This window comes from Peromyscus eremicus, chromosome 6 (assembly GCF_949786415.1).
Source record: "Peromyscus eremicus chromosome 6, PerEre_H2_v1, whole genome shotgun sequence".
NCBI lineage: Eukaryota > Metazoa > Chordata > Mammalia > Rodentia > Cricetidae > Peromyscus > Peromyscus eremicus.
This window is the reverse complement of record NC_081421.1, coordinates 77,744,154-77,770,730: the sequence shown is the minus strand read 5'-3', so window position 1 is coordinate 77,770,730 and position 26,577 is coordinate 77,744,154. Positions and strand designations below refer to the sequence as shown.

The 26,577-nt window shown below is 44.7% G+C and overlaps 1 protein-coding gene across 2 annotated transcripts in view; it reads left to right on the top strand.

Annotated features, from left to right (window-relative positions):
- Positions 1–16,446: 16,446 nt before the first annotated feature.
- Positions 16,447–26,577, top strand: part of Lrig2 (leucine rich repeats and immunoglobulin like domains 2) — a 59,542-nt gene continuing 49,411 nt past the window's right edge. For both annotated transcript variants that reach the window (XM_059266008.1, XM_059266007.1), the window contains exon 1: positions 16,447–16,902. In XM_059266008.1, the coding sequence (XP_059121991.1) occupies positions 16,667–16,902 (236 nt within the window). In that variant the 5' untranslated portion in view covers positions 16,447–16,666. The remainder of the gene's footprint in view (positions 16,903–26,577) is intronic.

Genomic DNA, 26,577 nt, shown 5'->3' with positions numbered 1-26,577 from the left:
CTTCCCCAGATCTACTCCTCCTCCATTTCCTTTCAGAAAAGAGCCTCCTGGGATATCAACCAAACATGGCATAACAACTTACAATAAGGCTAGGCACCTCCCCTTGTATCAGGGCTGGACTAGGCAACCCAGTAGGAGGAAAAGGGTCCCAAGAATGGGGCAAAGAATCAGAGACACCCCCCACTCCTACTGTTAGGAGTCCCACAAGAACAGCAAGCTACACAACTATTATGTACAGAGGACCTAGCTCAAATCCATACAGGCCACCTGATTGTAGCTTCAGTCTCTGTGAGCCCCTATGAGCCCTGCTTAGTTGATTCTGTGGGCCATATTCTCCTGGCTCCTACAATCCTTCCTCCCCCTCTTCTGAGGGATTCCCTGGACTCCATCTAAGGTTTGGCTGTGAGTCTCTGCATCTGCTCCTATCCATTGCTGGATGAAGTCTCTCTGTTAAACTTTTGATCCTCTTGTCTCCACCTTACCTCCTGAGTGCTAGATTTTTGTTTGGTTTTTCAAAATAGGGTCTTTCTGTGTAGCCCTGGCTGTCCTGGACTTCACTCTGTAGACCAGGCTGTTCTTGAACTCACAGAGCCTGCCTCTGTCTCCCAATGCTGGGGTTAAAGACATGCAAACCACCACTTGGTTTAAGTGTGTGCTGCCACACCTACCCTGTCTATGTAGTTCTGACGCTTGAACCAAGGGCTTTGTTCACACTAGCCACTCTACCAACTGGGCCACTTCTCCATCCCTGAAGACTTCATTGTTTACATTCTCCTGTGTGGTTTAAAAGTGCCTGCGATCATTTATTACTACTACCTTCAAAAACGAAATATGAAGGGCTGGAGAGTTGGCTCTGTGGTTAAGAGCACTTATTGCTCTTGCAGAGAAGCCAGGCTTAGTTCCCAGCTCCCACATGGCAGCTCAGGACCACCTGTGACTCCAGTTCCAGGGGATCTAACGCCCTCTTTTGTCCTTGGCAGGCACTGCACACGTGTTACATCTGCATACACTCAGGCACACACACACACACACACACACACACACACACACACACACACACACACACACACACACACCCCAAATAAGCAAATAAGCTCTCTCTTTCTCTCTCTCTCTCTTTAAGGGAAAAATGCCCAGGTCAGGGAATAGCTAGGTAGGCGTGCATGAGCTCTGCTCCTGTGTCAGTGTCCTTAACCCTTGGCTCCTCTGCAAGGAGTCCCAGGAGGATGTTGACCATCTGTCCCACTTTCCACGTGCTGTTCTGCAGTCCATATCAGCTGCCTAAGCAGCAAGTTCCCAGTGGCTGGTCAGCTGGAACTGCTGCTTCAGACAAACAGGAAAGAATCACAATACCCCACTGGCCTCACTGACAGGAAAAAAAAAAGAAAAGAAAAGAAAAATCAAACCTCAAAATGTTGAGGGAAATGTCATGCTATCAACACCCCAGGCCTCTTCTTGGATCTGGCAGGAAGCTGGACTTGGGATGTTCTGAAGGACCCTTGTCTGTGCGTGCTACAGTCTGCTCCCTGGCAACTTGCCTCTTACTTGATTCGTGTCCCAGCTTCGTCAGCTAAGTTCTGATGTCAGCTAAGTTCTGATGTCAGTTAAGTTCTAATGATCTCCCCCAACCCCCCCCCCCCCCTGCCCCAGACAGGGTTTCTCTGTGTAGCTTTTGGAGCCTGTCCTGGAACTCGCTCTGTAGACCAGGCTGGCCTCGAACTCACAAGAGATCTGCCTGCCTCTGCCCCCTGAGTGCTGAGATTAAAGGCGTGTGCCACCACCACCCGGCCTAAGTTCTGATGATCTTGATCTTCCTCATCACACTGTAGCTTTCTGTGGACAAACAGGAAGCCTCACCACTCCCTTATGGAAGGGGCCTGTAAATTCTACAGTGTAGAAACTCAGGACAAAGGTGGATTCCTGAAGACAGGCAATGAAATAAGGCAAGAACTGCAATGGGCGGTATACAGCTATCCAGTCTCTGCCCAGACACTCCTTAATGGCGGTGTGACTTTAGGTAAATGACATCACCTGCCAGTTTCTTCATCTGTGAAAGGGGAAGGGGTAACATCTTTGCCTCATAGGCTTAGAGATGCTACATATGAAGGCTTAGTGCTATCAGGTGGTGGTGGTGCACGCCTTTAATCCCAGCACTCGGGGGCAGAGGCAGGTGGAGCTCTGAGTTTGAGGCCAGCCTGGTCTACAGAGCAGAGACATGCTCGGTAAATGTTCTCATTTGTGTGTTGATCCTCATTTCCTGTCACGTCTCACAATGGCCGTGAGTTTGGATCCCTAGAGGATAGGACGAGCAGTTATACCCCTGCAATCCCAGCACTTGGGAGATAGAGGCAGGAGGAGGATCAGTTCTACTAAGCCAGTTTAAGGCCAGCCTGGGCTACGTTATGAAACCCATCTCAAACAACCCCAGAGTCAGACTCTGCAGCTCAGGTTTCTGATACTCACTTTCCTGCGACTTTGGGCAGCCCTCCTTGCTTCTCGATGTTCTCATTAGCAAAATGAGTACAGGTTCCCATCTCATGTGACTCTTGTGAAAATTATCTAAGATAGTGCATATAAAACAGTAGAGAGCTGGGATCTCATCAGTTAGGGGATGGAGCTGTTTTGTTAAGTTGGTGCAGGGAGCAGGCTTCCTGTAAAGAATGTGAGTTTACAGCCGGGCGGTGGTGGCGCACGCCTTTAATCCCAGCACTCGGGAGGCAGAGGCAGGCGGATCTCTGTGAGTTCGAGACCAGCCTGGGCTACAGAGTAAGTCCCAGGAAAGGCTCCAAAGCTACACAGAGAAACCCTGTCTCGAAAAACCAAAAAAAAAAAAAAAAAAAAAAAAAAAAAAGAATGTGAGTTTAGTCAGGCATGGTAACCCACAGTCTCAGCACTTGGTGGTAAGGGCAGGAGGATTAGGAAGCCAAGGTCATTCTTGGCTACATATGGATTTCAAAGCTAGCCTGGGCTACCTACAACATAGTCTTTTTTTGTTTGTTTTTTGTTTTTTTTTTTTTTCAAGACAGAGTTTCTCTGTGTAGCTTTGCGCCTTTCCTGGATCTCGCTGTGTAGACCAGGCTGGCCTCGAACTCACAGAGATCCGCCTGGCTCTGCCTCCCAAGTGCTGGGATTAAAGGCGTGCGGCTACAACATAGTCTTTTTAAAAAGGCCAGGAAGATAGATAACTCTTGGGTCAAGCATTTGCTGCTCAGTCTTGACAACCTGAGTTCAATTCCCAGAGCCAACCTAAAGGTGGAAGAAATACTGACTTCTGACAGTTGTCCTTTGACCTCCATAGAGAGGCCATGCCCTCTCCATCATGCATACACATAATTATAAATACATTTTTTATAATTGTATTTAACTTTATTTTGTGTGCATTGGTGTGAAGGTGTCAGATCTCCTAGAACTGAAGTCACAGACAGTTGTGAGCTGCCATGTGGGTGCTGGGAATTGAACCTGGGTCCTCTGGAAGAGCAGCCAGTGCTCTTAACCGCTGAGCCATCTCTCCAGCCCTATAAATACAATTTAAAAGTAAAAAAAGAATATGAGTTTGTTAAACAGTCTTCTAAGTCCCTCTCTCCACCCTCCCCCAAATACTGAGAGAGTGAGCCATTGGTTCCATCCTGAAATCTCCTCCGTTCTTCCGTGCTCTAAGATCTTCCCAGCTTCACAGCCTCCTTCTCAGTCTGCCAGCTTCTCTTTCTCTTCCTGCCTAGGCCTCTCATTAGTCCAATTAATAAATCATTGCTGTCATAGCAGACCCCGGCATCGGGGTCCCTTGGGGATAGGCATTATGCTGAACCTCCCAGGGCCCAGATCTCTGGGGACACCATCAGGATAATCATTGAATACTTTATTGTACAGTGAACGACTGTCAATTTGGCAGAACACCGGGGCCCACTCAGGGACAGGAAGGCTCTGGCTTGGAGCTAATGACCAGCCTCGGGCTTCTGGCTGTTTTCCATGTTCTGGCCTTCAGCTTCCCCTGGGCATTCACATACACATTCATGCAGTCACGCACACAAGTTCCCTCAGTGTTCCGTCAGCTAAAGGGTTTGTGGGTACGTTTCCAGCCTGGAAGGCTGGTAAGCAGGGTGAAGCGTGGAGGGCCCCGGGACGCATGAGTGCACCTGCTGATTGCTGAGAAGAACCAAACTCGGAGGTTCCCAAGAGTCCATTAGCCATTGTCACATCCAGGAAGCTTGGTTCTCTCCCAACCTTGAAAAGAGTAAAGGAGCAGGTCTGGGGAGTGGCCCAGCAAGCTGAAAACCCCCAAATGGGACTTGCCTCAGATGTACTCAGAGGCTCAAGCAGTCCAGGGTCTGGCTGACACGATATCCTCAAAGCATGAAACCAGAGTTTATGCCAAGGATGAGGGCTGGACCGGAAATCAGGGGACGTGGCTTGGTGGGAAGCAGTCCGGTTAGCGTCCCGCCAGCTAGATCAAGCTCTTTGGATATGCATTTGGGGAAAAGGAGTTGGGATCGTACTCATTGGGCTGACGCCTGGTTCCTACCTGCTCTGCTGTCAACACTCTTATTCACCACCTAGAATTATGAGCTTCTGTGCTGGCCTCAGCCCAAGAAGAAAGGAGGAAGAATGCCAGTGTTTTCTTCCATGTTTGGCCTCTTAGTTCTCCTCAGCCACAACACACACACACACACACACACACACACACACACACACACACACACACACACGGTGTTTATGAGACTTTTGCAGATCTGGAAGGTCAGTTGAGGGTCAGTCTTGCCATTTCTTTCTTCTTCTTCTTTTTTTTTTTTTTTTTGGTTTTTCGAGACAGGGTTTCTCTGTGTAGCTTTGCGCTTTTCCTGGAACTCACTTGGTAGCCCAGGCTGGCCTCGAACTCACAGAGATCCGCCTGGCTCTGCCTCCCGAGTGCTGGGATTAAAGGCATGCGCCACCACCGCCCGGCTTCTTTTCTTTTTTTGAGTCAGGGTTTCTCTGTATCTAGCCCTAGCTGTCCTGGATCTCTCATCTCTCCCATCCCCTTCTCTATTTTTTGTGTTGTTGAGACAGGGTCTCATTCAGTCCCTGCTAGCCTCAGACTTGATTTGTGGCCAAAGATGACCTTGGCTGCCTCCCGCCTTTGCCTCCCAGATGCAGAGATTATAGGCAGGCACCACCATGCCTGGGTTAGGAGGTGCTGGAGATGGAACCCAGGGCTTCCCAAACCCTAGGCAAGCACTTCCTATCTCCAGCTCCCTGAAACCTCTTCAACCTGGTGTTCGTCATTTTCGCCCCTGCTTTTACTACTGTTACTGCCTTTGAACTTGGTTGTTTGGGCTGTACTGTGCTTATTGTGAGCAGTTTGCTTTTCTCAGTCACTACTGAGTGTGCCGATCTCTCCTCAAGCTACTGCACCTCTGTCTTTTCTAGTTGGTGGACATGGGGCGGCGGCTAAGTTTCAACTCTGGAAAGTCATGCTTCAGTTAACACTCATGTGTACAGCCCTTTCTACCAACGTACAGGACTTTCTCTAGGATTTACACATAGGAATGGAACTGCTGGGTCATTGATAGTGTGCACCATCAGCTTTTCTAGATCTTTGGAAGGGACAAACAAATCCCCACCCCGGTTGTGTAGCTCTGAATGTCCTGGAACTCGACTTGAACTCTGAGAGATCTTCCTGCCTCTGCCTCCTGAGTGCTGGAATTAAAGGCATGCACTACCACAGCCTGGCAACAAACAAACTTTTAATGTCCCAGATCAATGGAGAAAAGATAACTCAAACAAACAATAGAAAATCTAAGAGGAACCTTGAATGGTGCGGGGACCACAAACCCCTTCAGTGGTTTGGTTGGAAAAGCATACTATCTAACTAGGCACTATTGGGAGGTAGTGGAAGCCATCTGGAGGTGGGGCCCCATGGGAAGTCTTCAGCTCCTTGGGGTCACAGCATGGAAGCAGACAGGGAACCCCAGGCACTTCTTCCTAACTTTTTCTTTTGCTTCCTGGCCATGAGATAAGCACTTCTGCTCTCCCATGCCCTCCTCTGCAGCATGCCGATGCCATGGGGCCAACATAAACTTCTGAAACCTCAAGATCTAGAAGCCAACAGAAACCCGTTTTCTAACATGACTATCTCAGATATTCGTGTTCCAGATGAAAAGCTGACTAACACTCTTGGGAGTGTTTTTGCTTGATAACATCTGACTACATCAAAGTGAAAAATAGCTGGGTGTGGCAGCTTATACCTGTAATCCCAGCATGCAGGAGTCTGAGGCAAGTGGATTGCCATGAATTTATAGCCCGCCTAACCCACATAGTGAGTTCAAGGCCATAAGCTGTAGAGTGAGCCCTTGTCTCAGATACATAGATATTCTGGGCTAGTGTCATTTATAGACAGACAATAGATATAGATATTTGGGCTATAGTGTGAGACTACAGGTAGGTAGGTTGGTAGATAGATAGACAGACAGACAGACAGGTAAAAATATTACTACCACAAGGGATGGTGGCACATATCTATAATCCTAGCACTTGAGAGATGGAGAAAAGATGATCAGGATTTCAAAGCCAGCCTCAGCTACATGGTGGATTTAATGCCATCCTGGGCTACATGAGTCATTGTCTTAAAAAAAATTAATTAAAGAAAATACGTTATAAAATATGAAAACACCCAAGGCCTTGTTCATGCTATGTAACCACTCTTTTGTTGTTGTTGTTTTGGTTTGGTTTTTTGAGACAGGGTTTCTCTGTGTAGCTTTGGAGCCTGTCCTGGATCTTGCTCTGTAGACCAGGTCGGCCTCGAACTCACAGAGTTCCACCTGCCTCTGCCTCCCAAGTGCTGGGACTAAAGGCATGAGCCACCACCACCACCCAGTGCTATGTAATCACTCTTACACTGAGCTTCACCCCCAGCTTTGACTAACGCTTTGAATAATGGAATAAACATATGACAGATGTCCGGCTTTGAAGGCAGTTAGAGAAATGCAAATTACAATTCACTAAAATCAGGGCTGGAGAGGTCGCTTACTATCAGTGGTGAAGAGCGTTTGTTGGATTTGATGCTCTTATGCCTTTGCAGTTGACCCAGGTTCAGTTCTCAGCACTCACACCCAGTGAATCGCAACCGGTAACTCCAGATCCAGGAAATCTGGTGCCCTCTTCTGTCCAGTGGGGCACCTGCATGCATATGGTGTACATACATACAAGCAGGCACGCACACACACACACACACATTAAAAAGAAAAATCTTGCTGGGTGGTGGTAGTGCACACCTTTAATCTCAGCACCGGGGGGAGTCAGAGGCAGGTGGATTTCTGTGAGTTTGAGGCCAGCCTGGTCTACAGATCGAGTTCTAGGACAGCTAGGGCTACTACACAAAGAAACCCTGTCTCAACTCCCCCTCCCTCCCAAAAAAAAAAAAAACCTAAAAAAAAATACAATAAAGGACTCATCACTGGCACAACTGACAAATTATCAGTTTAGCAATGGCAAATATGGACAATGAGCTACAGGAATTGTTTGTTTGAGATAGGATCTCCTAGAGCTCAGGAGACTGCGTTCCAACTCAGTGTGTATCTATCTGAGAATGACCTTGAACTTCGATCCCCATGCCTCCACCTCCTCTGCACTGGAATTATAGCTATCTGCAGCCACTCCAGGTTCTATGCTGTGGTAGGCATCAAGCCCAAGATTTTTTGCATACCAGGCAAGTATTCTACCAACTTAAGGCCCATTCCTAGCCCAGGAAACAGGAATGCTGTACTCCATTATTCTAACCACTTTTTCTTTTCAAAGCCTTCCTTTTAAAAATTTCATTTATTTATTTATGTATTTTTGAGGCAGAGTTTCTCTCTGTTGCCCTGGCTGCACTGGAACTCACCATGTAGACTAGGCTGGCCTCAAACTCATGGAGATCCACTTGTGATAGAGTAGATCTGTCTCCTTAGGGCTGGGATTAGAGGTGTGTGCCACTTAAATGTTTCTTAAGTTTTAAGGCTTTAAAAATATAAACTATTGGTGCCGGGCGGTGGTGGCGCACGCCTTTAATCCCAGCACTCGGGAGGCAGAGCCAGGCGGATCTCTGTGAGTTCGAGGCCGGCCTGGGCTACCAAGTGAGTTCCAGGAAAGGCGCAAAGCTACACGGAGAAACCCTGTCTCGAAAAACCAAAAAAAAAAAAAAACAAAAAAAAAAAAAAACAAAAAAAAAAAAAATATAAACTATTGGGTGGCGGTGACCCACGCCTTTAATCTCAGTACTTGGGAGGCAGGTGGATCTCTGTGAGTTTGAGGCCAGCCTGGGCTACAGAGTGAGTTTCAGGACAGGCTTCAAAGCTACACAGAGAAACACTGTCTCGAAAAACAAATATATATATATATATATATATATATATATATATATATATATATATATACTAGACAGCCAGGCATGGTGGCACATGCCTTTAATCTAGCACTGGGGAGGCAGAGGCAGGTGGATCTCTGTGAGTTCAAGGCCAGCCTGGTCTACATAGTGAGCTCCAAGACAGTCAGGGCTACATAGAAAGACCTTGTCTCAAAAAACCAAGAACCAAAACCAGAACCAAAATAAATAAATAAATTAAAGAAAAAAAAAAAAACGGGCTAGAGAGATGGCTCAGAGGTTAAGAGCACTAACTATTCTTCCAGAGGTCCTGAGTTCAATTCCCAGCAACCACATGGTGGCTCACAACCATCTGTAATGAGATCTGGCTCCCTCTTCTGGCCTGAAGGGATACATGCAGGCAGAACACTACACGTAATAAATAAAATAAATCTTTAAAAAAAAACACAAAAAACAGTACCAAAAACAAACCAGAGGAGTCTGGGAAATGTACCCAGCTACAGGGTGCTTATTGTGGAAGAATGGGAGTGTGGCTCTTAGGGACAGGAAGTAGTCTCTGTCACACCTTCTCTACCTACACACAAGGCAATTCTCTAAAATTTTCTTCTATAATTTTTTTTTCTCATTTTAGTCTTTACTAGATTTTTGTTTTCAGTATGAGCAGAGTCTAATTTTGTTCTTGGTTATTTTATTATGACTAACAAGTGGTTCTAGCTTGTACACGCAAGTGCATACATACATACATACATACAAACCAGGGCCTCGAGTAGGCTAGGCAACTGGTCTACCTCTGAGCTACAAACCCAGCTCTAGCATGTTTGATGACTGATGAGTTTTGTAATGTGACCTTTGGCCATACATTTCCTGTGTATGGTATGGGACTTTCATTCTACACCCCCATTCGGTTGTGTTTGACTATTTGCCTGTGCACATACTTGTTCCTCATTTCCCTACTAAGCTATTCTGTTGTGTTTGACTATTTGCTATGACCTTTGGCCACACATTTCCTGCGTATGGGACTTTAATCCTATAGCTCTTCCCATTCTGTGTGTTTGATTATTTGCCTATGCACATACTTCTTCCTCATTTTCCTACTAAGACTTGTAATGAGGCTTGTTTTCTGGAATAGTGGGTCTTTTGTTTTTTTCCCTTTTACAGTACCGGTGATTGATCCTAGGGCCTTGCACATGATAGGCAAGTACCTTAGCACTGAGTTACACTCCCAGCCCTTTTTTATTTTGAGACAGGATCTCATGAAATTGCCCAGGTTGGCCTTAAACTTGTAGTCCATGTTGGCCTTGAACTTGTGATTCTCCTGTCTCAATCCTGACTGTTGGGATTATACCAGCTGGAGCTGAGCCACCAGGCCTGAGTTTTGTTTCATTTTTAAGTTTTGTTTTGTTTTTTGTTTATTGAGACATGTTATCCATGTGTGTTAATAGTCCAGGCTAGCCTGGAACTTACTATCTGGCTGAGGCTAGCCTCCAACCTGCATCAATCCTACTGCTGAGGCTTCCTGAGTGCAGGGATTTTGCATGTGTACCATCGAGCCTAACATTTTTTTCTGAGCCAGGCTCTCATGAAGTTCAGGTTGGCCTCAAACTGGCTACGTAGTCAAGGCTGGCCTTGAATTTCTAATACTCTGCTTCTACCTCCCAAATGCTGGGGTTATAGGTGTGTATTACTAAGCACACTTGTTTTATTTTTATTTACTTAATTTCTTTAGACAGGGTCTAATTATGTGGCCCTGGTTAACTGGAACTCGCTATGAAGACACCAGAATCAAAATGGTAGAAGAAGAGAGTCACCTCCTGGTTCCTGACAGTTGTCCTCTGATTTCCACATGCACACTTTGGCCACACCCAATACATGGTTTTGTTTGTTTGTTTGTTTGGTTGGTTGGTTTTTTGAGGCAGGGTTTCTCCGTGTAGCTCTGGCTGGAACTCACTCTGTAGACCAGGCTGGTTTGGAACTCAGAGAACCACCTGCCTCTGCCTCCAGAGATCAAAGATGTGTGCCACCACCACCCAGCTAATAAATATAATACAAATTTAAAAATCAGCTGGACAGGGGGAGCTGTATTATATTCTTAGACTGAAAGATTCCTTTCTATAAAGACATCAAGTTCTCCCAGGTTGATTTATGGATTTAGGGCAATCCTGATTAAAAAACAAAACCCAATATGAATGATATTGCAAAGTAAAAATAACAGCAAAGATACAGTTGTGGTAAAGAAATGTGCACAAACTTGCTGGGCCATCTATCAAGATATACTTGATGGCTACTGTAGTTTAAAAATATAGTACTGCCCCAGGGAAAGTTAAATTGACTTTTGATACCTATCAGATACTTAATTAGATATTTGATTTATGACACAGAACTTCAGAGCAGTGATTGAAAGGACAGATTTTTCACTGAATGAAGCTGAGCTCACTGGATTGTCACATGAGAGAAAAAAAGAAGTTGGATACTCTTTCTTTCTTTTTAAGTTATTTTATTTTGTGTGTCTGTGGCGGGGAGGGGGGCGGTGGGGGGGAGGTGAGACAGGGTTTCTTTGTATAGCCTTGGCTATCTTGGAACTCACTATGTAGACCAGGCTGGTCACAAACTCATAGGGACCTGCCTGTCTCTGCCTCCTGAGTGCTGGGATCAAAGACATGTGATACCTGTATTTTTTCTTAATCATAGGCAAAAATCAATACAAGGGAGGGAGATGGTCCATAAGATAAAGACACTTGTTGCTCCAAGCTGATAACCTGAGTTCAATCCCTAGGTCCCACATAAAGGTGAAGGGAAGGAACCCACTCCACAAGGATGTCCTCTGACCTCTATGCTAAATCATGGCATACACACCCACCACTGCATATCACGTACACACACACACACACACACACACACACACACACTAATCAGTGCTTGCAGAAATGGCTTATTGGTTAAGAGCATTGGGTGCTCTTCCAGAGGATTCAGGTCCAATTGCTAGCACCCACAAAGTGGTTTACAATAAATGGTCTATGACTCCAGTCCTGGGAATTCAATGCTCTCTTCTGGCCTCTGTGGGCACTACATGTACATGGTGCACAGACATATATTGCAGGCAGAACATCCATACACATAAAAATAAATAAATTAAACAACTGTTTTTTGGTTTTTAGAGACAGGTTTTGAGTAGCCCTGGCTGTCCTAGAACTAGCTCTGTAGAACAGGCTGGCCTTGAGCTCACAGAGATCTGCCTGCTTCTGCCTCCCAAGTAAAATTTTAAATTTAAATAAATTCAGACCAAAAAATCATATGCATAGCTATAAATACTTCAGAAGAGAATTATCAGAGAATATTTTTTCACTTTGGAGTAGAAATAGATGATATTAGATGTAAAAAAGTTATTAACCATAAAAGAATAAGAAATTTGACCATAATTTTAAAATAAATTTGCCAGGCATGATGGTATATGTCTGTAACCCAAGCACTCTGGAGGCTGAGACTGGATGGTCTTGAGTTCAAGGCCACTTTAGACCACATAGTGAGACCCCAAGGTAAAAATATAGAATCATGGTCGAGGGGGTGGAGAGACGACTCAGTAGTTAGGAGCACTGGATGCTCTTTCGTAAGACCCAGGTTCGGTCCCCAGCATCCACATTGCAGCTCACAACCTTCTGTGACTCTAGTCTCAGGGGATTCCATGCCCCTTTCCCGCCTTCTCAGGCACTTTGTGCATGTGGCACACAGACATGCATGCTGGCAAAACACTCATACACATTGGGAAAAAAAATCAGGGGTAGGAGAGATGCCTTAGCTCTTGTTCCTTTTCTAGAAGCCCCTGGAGGCCAGAAGAGGGCCTTGGAGTCCCTGGAGCTGGGTTTCAAACTGTCCAATGTCTGTGCTAGGAATTGCACCGTGCTCCTCTGCAAGAACAGTATGTGCTTTTAGCCACTGAACCATCTCTCCTGTCTGCAAAGTTTTACATTTTGATGAAGTCCAATATCTGTACCAGTTTTCCGGCTTCACATTTTGCTTCAATAATAAGTAGTAGTTGCTGTTAATTCTCATGTTCATTCTTGGCTTTACTGGAAAGAGGAGGAGGGAGAAGGAGCAGAAGGAGACAGCTTGCTAAAAGTCTTACTCAGTAGACAAGCAATGAGGATAGCCAGAAAGTTAATTTCAACCCAAATGCATGACATGGAAGTGGTGTGTTTGTGTGTGTGTGTGCACACATGTGCACATGTGTGTGCTGTGACTGTTGTAGAACAGAGGTGGAAACCGGATGCCTTGAAAAGTCAGAGAAATCTCCAGAGAAAAACTGGAAGCAAATGGGAAGTGCCCAGTAAGGGAAAGTGGGCAGGGAACCAGTAAGATCACCATACAGAAATAAACAGTGATGTTCACAGCCCAATTTATGAAAAGTAAACACATTTCTGTCACGGGAATATGGACAAAGTGGTGAGAAGATACAGGAAATGTGGAGATAGTTAGGCTGGGTGCTGATGGTGGATAAACGTTAGACAAAAAATGTGGTTTTTGATAGTATAGGTGAAAAGGGGCCGTTAACGTAAACATTTTTCCCATTTTTCCCAATAGTCCATGTTCATCAGCAAATATTGAGAGAAACACAAATAATAAAAGCCATTGACAATGTCAAATATTCTTATGTGAGAGACACTAGCATACCTCCATCAATGTGTTTGTCAAAGTCATCCGGTGACAGCCTGCAGGAGAGGAGGTGCCAGTGCTGGGCGGAGGGCTCCACAAAGAAGCAGTGGAGCAGGGTGTGCTGGTGGACACTATGATTCCAGCATTCAGAAGGCTGAGGCAGGAGGATGGAGGATTTGAAGTTTGAAGCCAGTTTAGACTACATAGCAAATTCACAGCCAGCCTGGGCTACATCGTGAGACTCTGTCTCAAAAATCCAAAAAAATCGAGCTAGGCATAGTGGTGCACGCCTTTGACCCCAGCACTTGGGAAGCAGAGGCAGGGGGATCTCTGTGAGTTCCAAGGACAGCCTGGTCTACATAATGAGACCCTGTGTCAAAACAAAACAAAATACAAAGAACACCAAAAAAGGTGGAGGTGAAGGGATGGAGAGGGTAGGGTCTCAGGGGAAGTTATAAAAATATAATTTAAAAATACATCTTCTGCTGGCTATGGTGGTACACCCATTTAATTCCAGCACTGGGGAGGCTGGGCACATCTCTATGAGTTCAAGGCCAGTTTGGTCTACATAGTCAGTTCCAGGACAGCCAGGGCTAGTTAAAAGAAATTTTGTCTAAAAAAATGTATTTTTAAAAATAATTATTTTTATTTTATGTGTATGAATGTTTTGCCTACATGCATGTTTGTGTACCACATGTGTTCCTGATGCCCTTGGAGGCCAGAAGAGGGCATTGATCCCCTGGAACTGGAGTTACAGATGGGTTTGAGCCGTCATGTGCCTGCTGGGAAACAAACGTGGGTCCTCTGGAAGAGCAACCAGTACTCTTAACCACTGAGGCATCTCTCCAGCCCCATACACTAAAATAAAAATCCCATTTATTTATTTACTTACTGTGTGTATGTGTGTGGGTACACATGTCTATGGATGTAAAGGTCAGAAGGGAACCTTCAGGAGTTGGTTCTCTCTATTATGAGGGTCTCAATCAAAATCGGGTCAAGCTTGGAGGCAAGTGCCTTTACCTGCTCAGCTGTCTCCCTTGGTCCTTTTTTTTTTTTTTGGTTTTTCGAGACAGGGTTTCTCTGTGTAGCTTTGCGCCTTTCCTGGAACTCGTTTTGGAGACCAGGCTGGCCTCGAACTCACAGAGATCCGCCTGGCTCTGCCTCCCGAGTGCTGGGATTAAAGGCGTGCGCCACCACCGCCCGGCCCCTTGGTCCTCTTAGTAGAAAAAAAAAAAAAAACACTTTGAAAGGAGAAAATTTTGTTAGTTTTATCATGTAGTATGTAAGATAATCCCATCTATTAATTCATCAAGCATTTATTGTCACTATGTGTCAGGGCTACTGTGCTAGTCGATATGGGGAACAGAGGCTGATTGGAATAGCAGCTCAGTGGTATAGCATAGGTTCAGTTCTCCAGGACCACACTCTTTTCCTATGTACAGGGAATATAAAGCTATATATCACTGTGGTAAAAATAATGTGCAGGAGGAATTATGAGCTGAAGGTGCCCTTTAAAACTTGGGGAGGACTCTGGTTTGATATCACAAATTTCCCTTGAGCCATTGACATCGTTTCAGAGGGAAGCTTTGAAATCAAAACTTGGCTTGCAAATAGTCTTTGGAAAGCATAAATGCCAGGGCTGGAGAGGTGGCTCAGTGGTTAAGAGTACTTGCTGCTCTTGCAGAGGACCTGGTTCAGCTCTCAGCACCCACATGGTAGCTAACAACTGTCGCTAACTACAGTTTCAGGGCATCTGAATACCCTTTTCTGATCTCTGCGGGCACCAAGCATCCATGGTGCACAGGTATATATGCAGGCAAACCATACCTAAAATTAATAAATCTAGTAAAAAAAATATATATATATGCCAGCCCTGTGAGGTGGGCTCATGCCTTTTAATCCCAGTACTCAGGAGGCAGAGGCAGATCTGGTTAGTGAGCCTATTCAATAGCCAAGGGAAGGAGGTTAAGAGTAAAATTCACTCTATTATTTTAGCGTTTAAAGCAAGATTTTAGGACTGGGATGTAGTTCCGTGGTAGGGCACTTGACTAAAGAGCATGAGGTTCTGGGTTTGGGTCTCAGTGCCTCTAAATATACAAAAATCTGATTTTCTGAGCAGGAACACTGGCTAGGTGTTGCTTCAGTGTTTTTAACTAGCCGTGGATGTTTTGCTTCTGTGTGTCGGTGTGTGCTCCAGTGCCACAGCACGCATGTGGAGGTCAGACGACAGTGACTTGCAGGAGTCAGTTGTCTCCTTCCACCTTGTGCGGTCTGGGGATCCAACTCAAGTCGATATGCTTGGTGGCAAGGCTGTTATTGCTGAGTTATCTCACCCACCCTGTTTTTCTTTTCTCCTCTTCTAAACAAAGTGGAACTATGTAGATGAGGCTGAACTGGACTTGGGCTCCTCTGGCTTCAACCTCAAGTGCTGGAGTTCCAGGCATGCAGGTCCATACCTGGCTTGCAAGCGGTCTTTGAAAAGTATACACGTCAGTGAGCCATTACTAATATTTTCAGCCTTACTCACTTTGTAGGTAACACACGGCTGAGAGAGCACAAGGGTAGATTGACCCCACTGTTCCTAGCAAGTCTTCACAGCTTTTGCTTCAGGATAGTTTCCTTCCAGCCTTCGACTTTGTTGATTGCTCAAAAACCACGAACAGAATCCTGAAAACCCACTCCCCTAAAACAACCCTTCCTTTTATCTATTTGCCCCACTTGTTTTTCTGAAGATGAACAATATTCTCCCAAACCAAGGGGAGAATTTGCCTTAGAGACATTTACTGAACTCCAGGCTCCAACAGGAGCTGGAGGTGTACAGATGACTAAACAACGCCTCTGCTCCAGGACCATGAGGTCTCCCCCGCCACAGAGACAGCGTGCCGCGCTCCGGGAGTACCAGCTGCCGCCCTCTTTCAAGGTAGGACATGCCGCAGAGGCCGCCCTGGTGGTCGAAGCTAGGTTTGGATCCCGCACTCATTCGTGGCTGCGGCTTGGAAGGCAGCCCTTCTTGCCATTCCCTTCTGCTGCAGCCTACAGAATAGGTCCTTTCCCTCTACTACAGCAGATCAACCGCAGTGAAGACTCGGCCATTCCCTCCTGCTGCAGCCTACAGAATAGGTCCTTTTCCTCTACTACAGCAGATCAACCGCAGTGAAGACTCGGCCATTCCCTCCTGCTGCAGCCTACAGAATAGGTCCTTTTCCTCTACTACAGCAGATCAACCGCAGTGAAGACTCGGCGGAGCGGACGCCGCTCTATTTTAAGGACCCAGTGCGCCCCCAAGCGGAGGAATAGCGGCGGAACGGCAGCGGAAGCAAGGAGAAGGGGGACGGGCCACTTTAATGCCCGCCTAATCAGAGGGCGGGGCCATCTCAGGCCTCGCCCCATCTGGACTCCATTTCCGACGCAACCTCGTCCTGCGGCTCCGATTGGCTGGCTTCTGAGCGTGAGGACGTTGCGTCGCGGGGCGGGGCGGGCGAGCGGTGTCTGTCAGGGCTTCAGCTGTACGCCCCCCACTGCCGCCCCCCTCCCCCGCGGTCGCGTCGTTGCCACCTTTCGCTTGCCTTGAGAGGGGACAGGTGACGGCCGGGGCTCTGGGTGGCGGCTTGGCCTCCGGGCATCTGTCCTCAGCCGCCTCTCTGAGCCAGCCTCGGTCCTCGAGCGGGTCCCGGCCGCGGGAAGATGGCGGCCGCACCCCGCGGCGTCTGCGAGCAGCGGCGCCTGGGCTGTGGGTCGGGACCCCTCGCGCGGCTGCTCGTCCTTGCGCAGGCGCTGCTGCTGCTGCCCGCCGCCCGGGCCGGCCTGTGCCCGGCGCCCTGCGCCTGCCGCCTTCCACTGCTGGACTGCAGTCGCAGGAAGCTGCCCGCGCCCAGCTGGAGGGCACTGTCAGGCCCGCTGCCCCCCGATACCTCCAGCCTGTGAGTAGAGGGCCCGAGGGCGCGGTCGCTAGCCCGGGTTCGGGAGGGAATCGCCCTGCGGAGATTGTGAACTTTGAGTGTTGGGTTTCCTGGGACTCGTGGGGAGATTGGGACTAAGATCTGGGGCCCCTGGAGTTTGTGATGTTCTGGGCTGGGGATGTTGAGCGTTGGACTCACGGATCCTGAGCACAACGGATACTGTGGATGGTTGTGGGCCCGGTCCAAGTGCGAAGCCCTCTTTGGGCTGCATCATTTTTTGTGTTCCAGCTTGATTGGTCCTTGGGCACGTGATGCAAACACGATCTCTCCCAAAAGACACAGGAGCTCTCTTTTGTCCCCAATTCTCCCATCGGCTCATTCATTGTATGATTCAGTTTGAATACTTGACAGGGTTGAAAAACCTCATCATGCATAAGGAAGGTCATTGCTGACCTCGAATATTTTTGTAAGAGCAGTATTCTTTAGTAGTCAATTTAAAGAAGGGAAAGGATTTTTTTCTTCCCAAATCATGATACTTTGTTTTCACTACATTGCTTTGAGGCAGAGAACCTTCACATCAGATCTCTTTGTTTATGTGTTGATAATCCAATACAGTCGTTGAGTGGATTCAGGACTTGCTCTGACTTCAAATCCTGACAAACTTGTATTAGCTAGTGGCACCTGGAGAGCTCATTGGTCTGAGTCAGTAGGTATTTAATACTGTAATTATGAGACTTCTTAGCCACCAACATACAGTTATATTTCTGCCACTAACTGAGCGACATGCACATTAATTATTGTCTTCTAGAGTTACCTCGTAAAAAGAGTTACTACTGAAAATACTTGGGGATGTAATTAAAATATGAAAAATAGTTGGGTTCTCATTGGAAATAGAATACAGATAGAATATCTGTATTGCAGAGGTTAAGTATATATTTGCAGTACGTATTTATAGGTTAGCATAGACAGGAAAGAAGCTAACTCATATTCATTGAGAAAATTAGCAACTACTACAGTTAACATAGAATTAGAACATAGTAACACAGATTCTGTCATTTTATGGTGGTGACAGCTGTAGCTAATTCTGGTTTATTGACTCAAGATTTAAGATTCTTATTATCGTGTAATGTAGTCTGAAAACGTAGTATAGCATCTTCCTTATACAGCAGGTATCTTTTTTCAAAGAAATTATTGAGACAGCTACCTGATTATGATAGATTGAATCTGACATAGGTTTAAACACAATATGACTTAATGTAACTGTAATTGAAATAAATATGGCCTACTTTTGGAGATCCTTCATGTGAGGCTTGCTGAGCATGCTTGTTTAGCATGCAAGAAGGACAGGGTTTGATCACTAGCACTAAAAATGAATAATCATTTGTAGGTAAATAGTAATTAGAAGTAATGCTACCCAAAATGCAACATGTCACCAGAAGCTGACATTTAGTTGTTTGGGTTTTTTGCTTGTTTGTTTTTTCTTTTGTGTTTTGAGAGGAGGTATTGCCCAGGATGGCCTCCAACTGTCTATCCTCCTGCCTCAGTTTACTTAGTGCTCCCCCACCATTCCCAGCTTTCATTCAGTAAATTTTAATGTCCTGTAATGAAATTGACACAGGTCTTTAATCTTAGCATTCGGGAGGCAGAGGCAGGCGGATCTCTGAGAGTTCGTGGCCTGCCTGGACTATAGAGTTAGTTCCAGGACAGCTAGGGCTGTTACACAGAGAAACCCTGTCCTCAAAAACCGGAAAAAAAAAAAAATGATGTTTTCAGTTGAAGTGAAATGTCTTAGAGAATGATTCTCTTATAGAAATGTAATTGCGGGTTGGAGAGAAGGCTCAGCAATTAAGCACACTGGCTGCTCTTCCAGAGGTCTTGAGTTCAATTCCTGAGTTCAATTCCCAGCAACCACATAGTGGCTCACAACCATCCGTAATGAGACCTGGTGTGTAACATGAATCTTAAAATGGTCTCACGAATTGCTAAATGGTTTTGTAATAAAAACCCCGAGCCAGATATTGGGGTGAAAGCTGAAAGATCAAAGAAGCAGAGCAGCCACAGCCACTACCTTTTACCTCACCAGCTCCTCAGCTAGAAAGAGCTCCGGCCGAAAGGGCTTCAGCTGAAAGGGATGCTTCTGCCGAAAAGTCTTAGTTCCTGTCTCCTTATGCCTTATATACCTTTCTCCACCCACCATATCACATTTTTAGTGCTGGGGTTAAAGGCATGTGACTCCCAAGTATTGGGATTAAAGGCGTGTGCCACCACTGCCTGGCTCTGTTTCTCTCCTAGACTGAGTCAATCTCATGTAGTCCAGGGTGGCTTTGAACTCACAGAGATCCATCTGGATCTCTGCCTCCCGAGTGCTAGGATTAAAGGTGTATGTCACCACTGCCTGACCTCTATGTTTAATCTAGTGGTTTGTTCTGTTCTCTGATCTTCAGTCAAATTTTATTAGGGTACACAATATATGACCACACTGGTGCCCTCTTCTGGCCTGCAACAGAACACTGTATACATAATAAATAAATAAATAAATCTTTTTAAAAAAGAAAAAAAAAAGAAATGTAATTGAGTCTTCCATTAGCACAAAAACTCATAAGAATGTTCAAGGATAGGATTGTATTGTTTTAAGCCCAGGCTGAAGCATTCTTCAGCAATTACTATTAGCTACATAATTGCCAGGTATACTTAGGGTTCCTTATGTTATCTTGAATTTTAAAGCACATTCAGTGTTTTAAGGAACCTCAAAAGCTCAAACTTACAGCACTCATGAAAATAATTGTATACAAAATTTGTTAATTCTGTTTATTATTATTTTTTCAGTGCTGGGTATTGAATCTAGGTTTTTAGGCATGTTAGATAACTGCTGTATTATAGAGCAACACCTCAAGCATAACTGTTGTGTTTTTCAGTTTATTGGATATGGTCTTTATGGTTCTCTGTCTTAGAAATTCTCTAAAATGCTTGGTTTTTCAAAATTGGATTCTCTGGGCACAGAACTCATTATTGTGTTTCATTTAATTAAGCACATACCTACATACATAGATTGGAGGGCCCAGTAAAATTGTAACTTCTTTTCTTTTTTAAAAATATTTATTGTTTGTATGTATGACCATGTGTGGAGGTCAGAGGATAACTTGTAGAAGTTGATTCTCTCCTTCTACCATATGGGTCCCAGTGGGTCAGAATTTTACCCTCAAGCTTGGTGGCAAATACTCTCACCCTCTGAGCCAGTAGTTCTCAATATTCCTAATGCTGTGACCCTTTAATACAGTTCCTCATGTTGGGGTGACCCCCAGCTGTAAAATTATTTTCATTGCTGCTTCATAACTGTAATTTTGTTACTGTTATGAAGCCTAACATAAATATCTGTGTTTTCTGATGGCCTTAGGCAAACCCTGAGAAAGGGCCGTTCGACCCCAAAAACAGTTGTGACCCCCCAAAACAGTTGCGACCCACAGATTGAGAACTGCTGCTCTGAGCCATCTTACCAACCCAAAGCTATAGCCCAGGCTGGCCTGGAACTTGTGGTCCTTCCACCTCTGCTTCTGCCTCTTCAGCCTGTCTACGTGTGTGGACCACCACAACTGGCTGAACTTTGTATTGTCTCCATACCTCTCCTTTTCCAGCCACGTAGTTGGTGTTATGGTTTGAATATGAAGTATCTCCCACAGGCTCACATGTTGAGAACTGGCATTGTTCACAATCCCTTTCTGCATATGCCTGCTTCCTGGTGGTGGGGTTTTTTGTTTTATTTTGGTTTTTTTGTGTGTGTGTTTTGTTGTGGTTTGTTTGTTTGTTTGTTTGAGACAGGAACTTACTGTATAGCCCTGGCTGGCCTAGAACTCCTTCCATAGACCAGACTGGCCTTGAACTCAAAAAGGTTTGCCTATTTCTGCCTCCCAAGTGACGAGTCACCACACATAAGGGGGGATTGTAAGGTTTGTTTCTGTTTAATGACATTTATTTATATATTTATTGAGTGTGTGGGTGGGCAGGTACATGCTGTGGTGCATCTGTGGAGGTCAGAAACAATCTGTGGAAGTCGGTTCTCCTCTTCTGCCATGTGGGTCCCAGGTATTGAATTCAGGGTGTCAGGTTTGGCAGCAAGCCCTTTTACCTGCTAAGTCATCTGGCTGGTCCCTCATTCTGTTTTTGTTACAATAACTAAGACTTGTTTCCATTTGTTCCTTTAGAATAGTTGTGAGTAGGTTAATTCTTTACTACATAGAGGACATTAGCTTCCTTTGAATAACTCTAGCTAAGTTTTTCATCGAGTCTCTATAAATTTACAGTCTCAACACTGTTCAAAAGTCCAAAGTCTCAGCAGGGTGGTTGTTGCACACGCCTTTACTCCCTGCACTCAGAGGGCAGAAGCAGGTAGATCTCTGAGTTCGAGGCCAGCCTGGTCTATAGATTGAGTTCCAGGACAGCCAGGGCTACACAGAGAATCCTTGTCTTCAAAACCAAAACCAAAACCAAACAAACAAAAAGTTCAAAGTCTCATCTAAGGCCAAGGAAGTCTTAATTGGGAGCCACTTGTAAAATCAAAAAGCAAGGTTCCTACTTGTAATGTATAATGGAATAAGCATTATTCCTAAAGGATAAATGGATGCATAACAAAAACGATCAGACCAAAGGAAGACTGAAACTTGTCAGGGCAGACACCAGACCCTGAAGCTCTGTGTCTGGTATCTGGGGCTGTGACAGCATCTTCAGTTCCCCAGTGGACTTGGGTAGCACCATCTTTCAGATAGGTTGCATAGGGGCCATGTGGTCTTTCCATTGGGCCTACCTCACTTGATGCCTTCTGTTTTCCTTGTGGAACTTAACACATTTCTGGCATCGCCAGTGTCCTAGGTTCTCCGTTGTACCTTTGGTTTCCTCTTCACAGTTGCATGTACAGCCTACTTAGGGTATCCCTGTGGGGAATTCGATCCTGCTGTAGTCTTCCTGGCCTGGCTTTCTGGAACCCTGGCTCAAGTCTCCAAGACTTCCCACTCCTGCATTATGTGTGTTTGCAAAACTAGTACCATGTTGACAGTACTATGTTGGAGATACTAACTACCTAACCCTGTTGGACTACAGCTATGGGAACTATTGAGTGTTTGCCTAGCTGAAAACGTTTATTTTCCTGTGAGGTTATCTGTGGGACTGTACTCTTCCGTTCAGCTATTCTCTTTTCTAATGAATTTATATTTTTACAAGTTGGAATCTTGATGGATAGTGTCTTCCACTCACGGCATCTTTTCTGTTGTTCCTGTGGAAAGTGTGTGATTTTTCCTTAATGGTGCCAGTCTCAACAAATGTAGCTGATTCGTCCATACTCACTACTTTAAGCAGGTTCATGTTCTTTTTCCAGCTCAACTGCTCATTTTCTATATATTTTCCACTTTCTGATTGAATTGTCATTATAAACTTTTTACTAAGCATACCGAGCAGTAACCCTGCCGCAGTCTGAATGTATGCTGTTTTGAAATTTCTTCCATTAAACATAGTCAATTATTTTGAATTCAGCCTCACCAAAAATTTCAAAACACAGGTAGAATGCAGCCACATTCCTTGTCAGAATGTAATGTGAATGGCCTCTAGTCTAATTCCCTGTAAGTAAGAGTCCTTGTTCTCTGAAGCCTCATGAGCATAGCCTCTACTATTTATACCTTTATCAGTAATTTAGTATCAGTGTGTGGCTCACTAACCTCTGCCTCTTAACATTCTAGAGCTTCTCTAATCCATAGCTCAAAGTTAATCTTCTTTCTTCTTGCAAACCAGTTCTAAGGCCCACAAAGCAAGATGATCAAGATGATCAGCATCCCCCGCCCCCCAAGACAGGGTGTCTTTGTGTAGCCCTGGCTGTCCTGGAACTTGCTTTGTAGACTGACTGGGCTGGCCTTGAACTCACAGAGATCCACCTGCCCCTGCTTCCAGAGTGCTGGGACTAAAGGCGTGTGCTACCACTGCCCGGCTAGCCCCACTTTTTAGTATGGATTTTTTTTTTTTATATTAGTTACTTTTCTTGTTGCTGGACCAATTACCTGCCATGTATCAACTCAAGGGAGGAAGGATTTGTTTTGGCTCATGTTCTGAGAGATGCAGTCTATTCTGGAAAGGAAGACTCCATGGCAGAAGGCGCACGCTGGTGACTTGCTCACAGCTAGGTGGACCAGGAAACAGCTTTTTTGTTGTTTGAGACAAGGCCTTGCTAAGTAGTCCTTGCTGTTCTCAAACTCATGAGTCTCCTGCTTTTGCCTCCTGAGTGCTAGGATCATACTGTGAACCGTCACACTGGGCACTAGTATGTCTAATTTTTGACTTGTGGCATTATGTGTCATTACGTTGCTGCTCAAAAGTTTAGGACTTTGGAGCATTTTGGATTTTCTGGTTAGGAATGCTCAATATATATATTTGGTGTTTTCAAGACAGGGTTTTTTTTTTATCAGCCTATATTTTTAAATCCTTCCTAGTTATACTAATATCCAGTGTTAGTGGGGAACCATTTAGTCAAAATAGTTTAGAGTGCTAGGGCCTTGCTCCTGCTAAGCAAGTCCTCTAAGCTCTATCTGCAGCCCAAGTTGTCATTGCCTCTTAAATGCCAATTTAGGAGATCTGTGTTTTGCTTAATTCTTCAAAATTCCTTTATGCTTTGGAAGACCCACTTAAGTACTGGTCAGTGTCTCAAGTATGCTTTGTTTTTATTAAAAATGCTTTGTAGGGGCCTAGAGAGAAGACTCAGCAGTTAAAATCGCTAGCTGCTGTTATAGGGAGTAGGGTTCAATTCCCAGCACTCAAGTGGCAGCTCACAATCATCTATAACTGGGGGATCTGATGCCTCTTCTGTTTTGTTCGCAGATCCCAAGCATGCACATGATACATAGACATACATGCAGGCAAAACACCATACACATAAAATAAATAAAAAAATAAACCCCTTTATATTTCCAGTATACAACATGCGTAATCAAGGGAGTAATCATGTTCTTGCTTTTTATTACTATAATCACATAGTTTCCTAATGCTTGAAAATGCATTTCTCTCATCTTAGTAAATAGCATTTTTTAACAAATATATTTTTATTTTTAATTTGTCTGTCTGTCTGTACGTACAAGTGCCTGGAGGTTGGAGGCATCCAATCTCCAATGAAACTAGAGTTACAGAGCATTGTGAGCTGCCTGACATAGGGGCTAGGAATTGAACTCAGGACCTCTTGAAGAACACTGTGCGCCCTGAGCTGGTGACCATCTATCTAACCCAATCTTAGAGTTCTAAAATTTTATATATTTTACATGTTTTGTTCTTGATTTACTTTGTGTGTGTGTGTGTGTGTGTGTGTGTGTGTGTGAGAGAGAGAGAGAGAGAGAGAGAGAGAGAGAGAGAGAGAGAGAGAGAGAGAGAGATATTAATGTGAGAAATCCACGGAGTCTGCTTAACGGGTGAAAGGAATTTATTAGGAAAGAAAACTCACTAGACAGAATAGGAGAGTTGTGGAAGGGTCCTGGAAGGCTGAGGTACTGTCCCACACTGTTCTGCCTGAGTCAGTCCCCACCATCCAAGCCCTTGTGAGAGAGAAGAGATCCTTATATGTGTGTCTCAAGTCTTAAGGGTAGCCCTGAGGCCACGCCCCAGGGGCAGGTACTTCAAGGTTATAGGTAGAACAGTTACCTGCTACATACAGTACTTCAAGGTCACAGGCAAAACAGATGTCCACTACAAGAGATTGATTGCGAGATTGTTCTTCTCATTATTCCTTGAGGGAAGGACTCTCAGTCACACCAAGATCTGGTTGTGCTAGCTAGCTTGCTGGGGGGGATCCCTGTCTCTCAATGCCTTTGGAGACTGGAATTACAGGTGGACCACCACACCTAGACAACATTTATGTGGGTTCTGGGGCTCTGCATGCTAGTCTTTAATCTTGCCAAGTACTTTAACTGCTGAGCCATCTTCCCAGCCCTTATTCTTTAAAGGTCGTCCTAGCCGAATGAAAAACTGGCATTTAACCAATGGAAAAAGATCATATTAAAAGCTTAGCAAAAATGTTTTAAAGAAGGGCTTTGAATGTGTTCTTATATTTTCTTTAGTGTGCCAAAGTAGATGACTCAACTTATTCTCTATTACTCTAATCATGAAAATGTTAAGTTGTTCACAGTTCATACAAGTAAAAAAAAAAAAAAAAAAGAAAGCAATTTAAATAATTTTACCTGTTGTGTGATATTTTGTATGTGTTCTAACAAATAAAGTTTGCTTGGAAATCAGAGAGTGGAGCTAGCCACTAGTTAACCATAGAAGCCAGGCAGTGATGGCACATACCTTTAATCCAGCACCTGGGAGGAGGAAGCAGGAAGATCAGGAGTTCAAGGCCACCCTGGGCTACATGAGATTGATCCAGTCTAAAAGTAACAGCCAGGCTATGGTGGTGCAGCCTTTGATCCCAGCACTAGGGAGGTGGAGACAGGAAAATAAAGCCAGTGGAGATGGGATGCAGCCCATTCATTCTGAGGATTCCTTGAGACAGGATGCTCTAGGAATCAGTCTGAGATTTCATAGAGGTAAGAAGTTTCTGGTGGCTGGCTCATCTGCTTTTCTGATCTTTCAGCTTTCACTCTCAATATCTGACTCCGGGTTTTTATTGTTAAGGTAATTAGGATTGTGCAACATTTATCCCAACCAAATTACTAAGTTTGTATTTAGAACAATCCTCAGAAGAATGGAATAGTTTATATAAACTTTACTTTTTTAAAGGAATGTGTGTTCCTTACCCCTGCTTCCAAAAGGGGTGGAGGGCTGTTATGTTATTTGTAAAATAGTTGCCAGGATAACTAGTGATGAACAATTTTACAATTAAACAATGAACAGTTCAACAGTAGAAAGTGTACTGTAATAAGAATTAGAAACTAAATACTGTTTCTTTTGGGTTTCTCTTATCTTGTACTTAATATATTTGTTTTGAAATACTATTACAGCTTGTTCATATTATTTACTTATTTATGCTCATATAATTTAAATCATGGCAAGTTTCATTGGCAAAAGTATAGCTAATCCTGAGCATAAGAGTCTTTCTTTGGGACGCTGTTAAACCTGATGCTGGGTTAACTATGTTACCATTTAAAGACTAGGAGATGGGCTTGGTGGGTAAGAGTGCTTGCTGTGAAAGCAAGGTGACCTGAGTTAAAATCCCCAGCACTCATATAAAAGGTGGGCATGGCTGTACATGCCTGTAACATCAGTGTATTGGATGGAGGCAGGTGGATCCCAGAAGCTTGGTAGCCAGCCAGTCTAGTGGAAATGGTGAGTGAGCTTCAGGTTCATTTAGAGACAGTGTCTGAAAAGGTAAGCTGAAAAGATCTGGAGAGAGGGCTCAGCAGTTGACCTAATTTAAATTCCTCCCACAAAATAATAAAAAACAAACAAAACCTATGTTTGTTATTGAGGAATCATGGGTTATTTTAGTGATGAGAAACCCAGTTGATATATGGCTCTGTGATTAGATCTTCACTACATGTTATTTATAGCTAGAGTTTTCCTGCCTGGCCCATAGCCAGGACAAATCTCTGTCACCCGCCAGTCCCACAGCTTCTCAGACCCAACCAAGTAAACACAGAGACTTATATTGCTTACAAACTGTATGGCCGTGGCAGGCTTCTTGCTAACTGTTCTTATATCTTAAATTAATCCATTTCTATAAATCTATACCTTGCC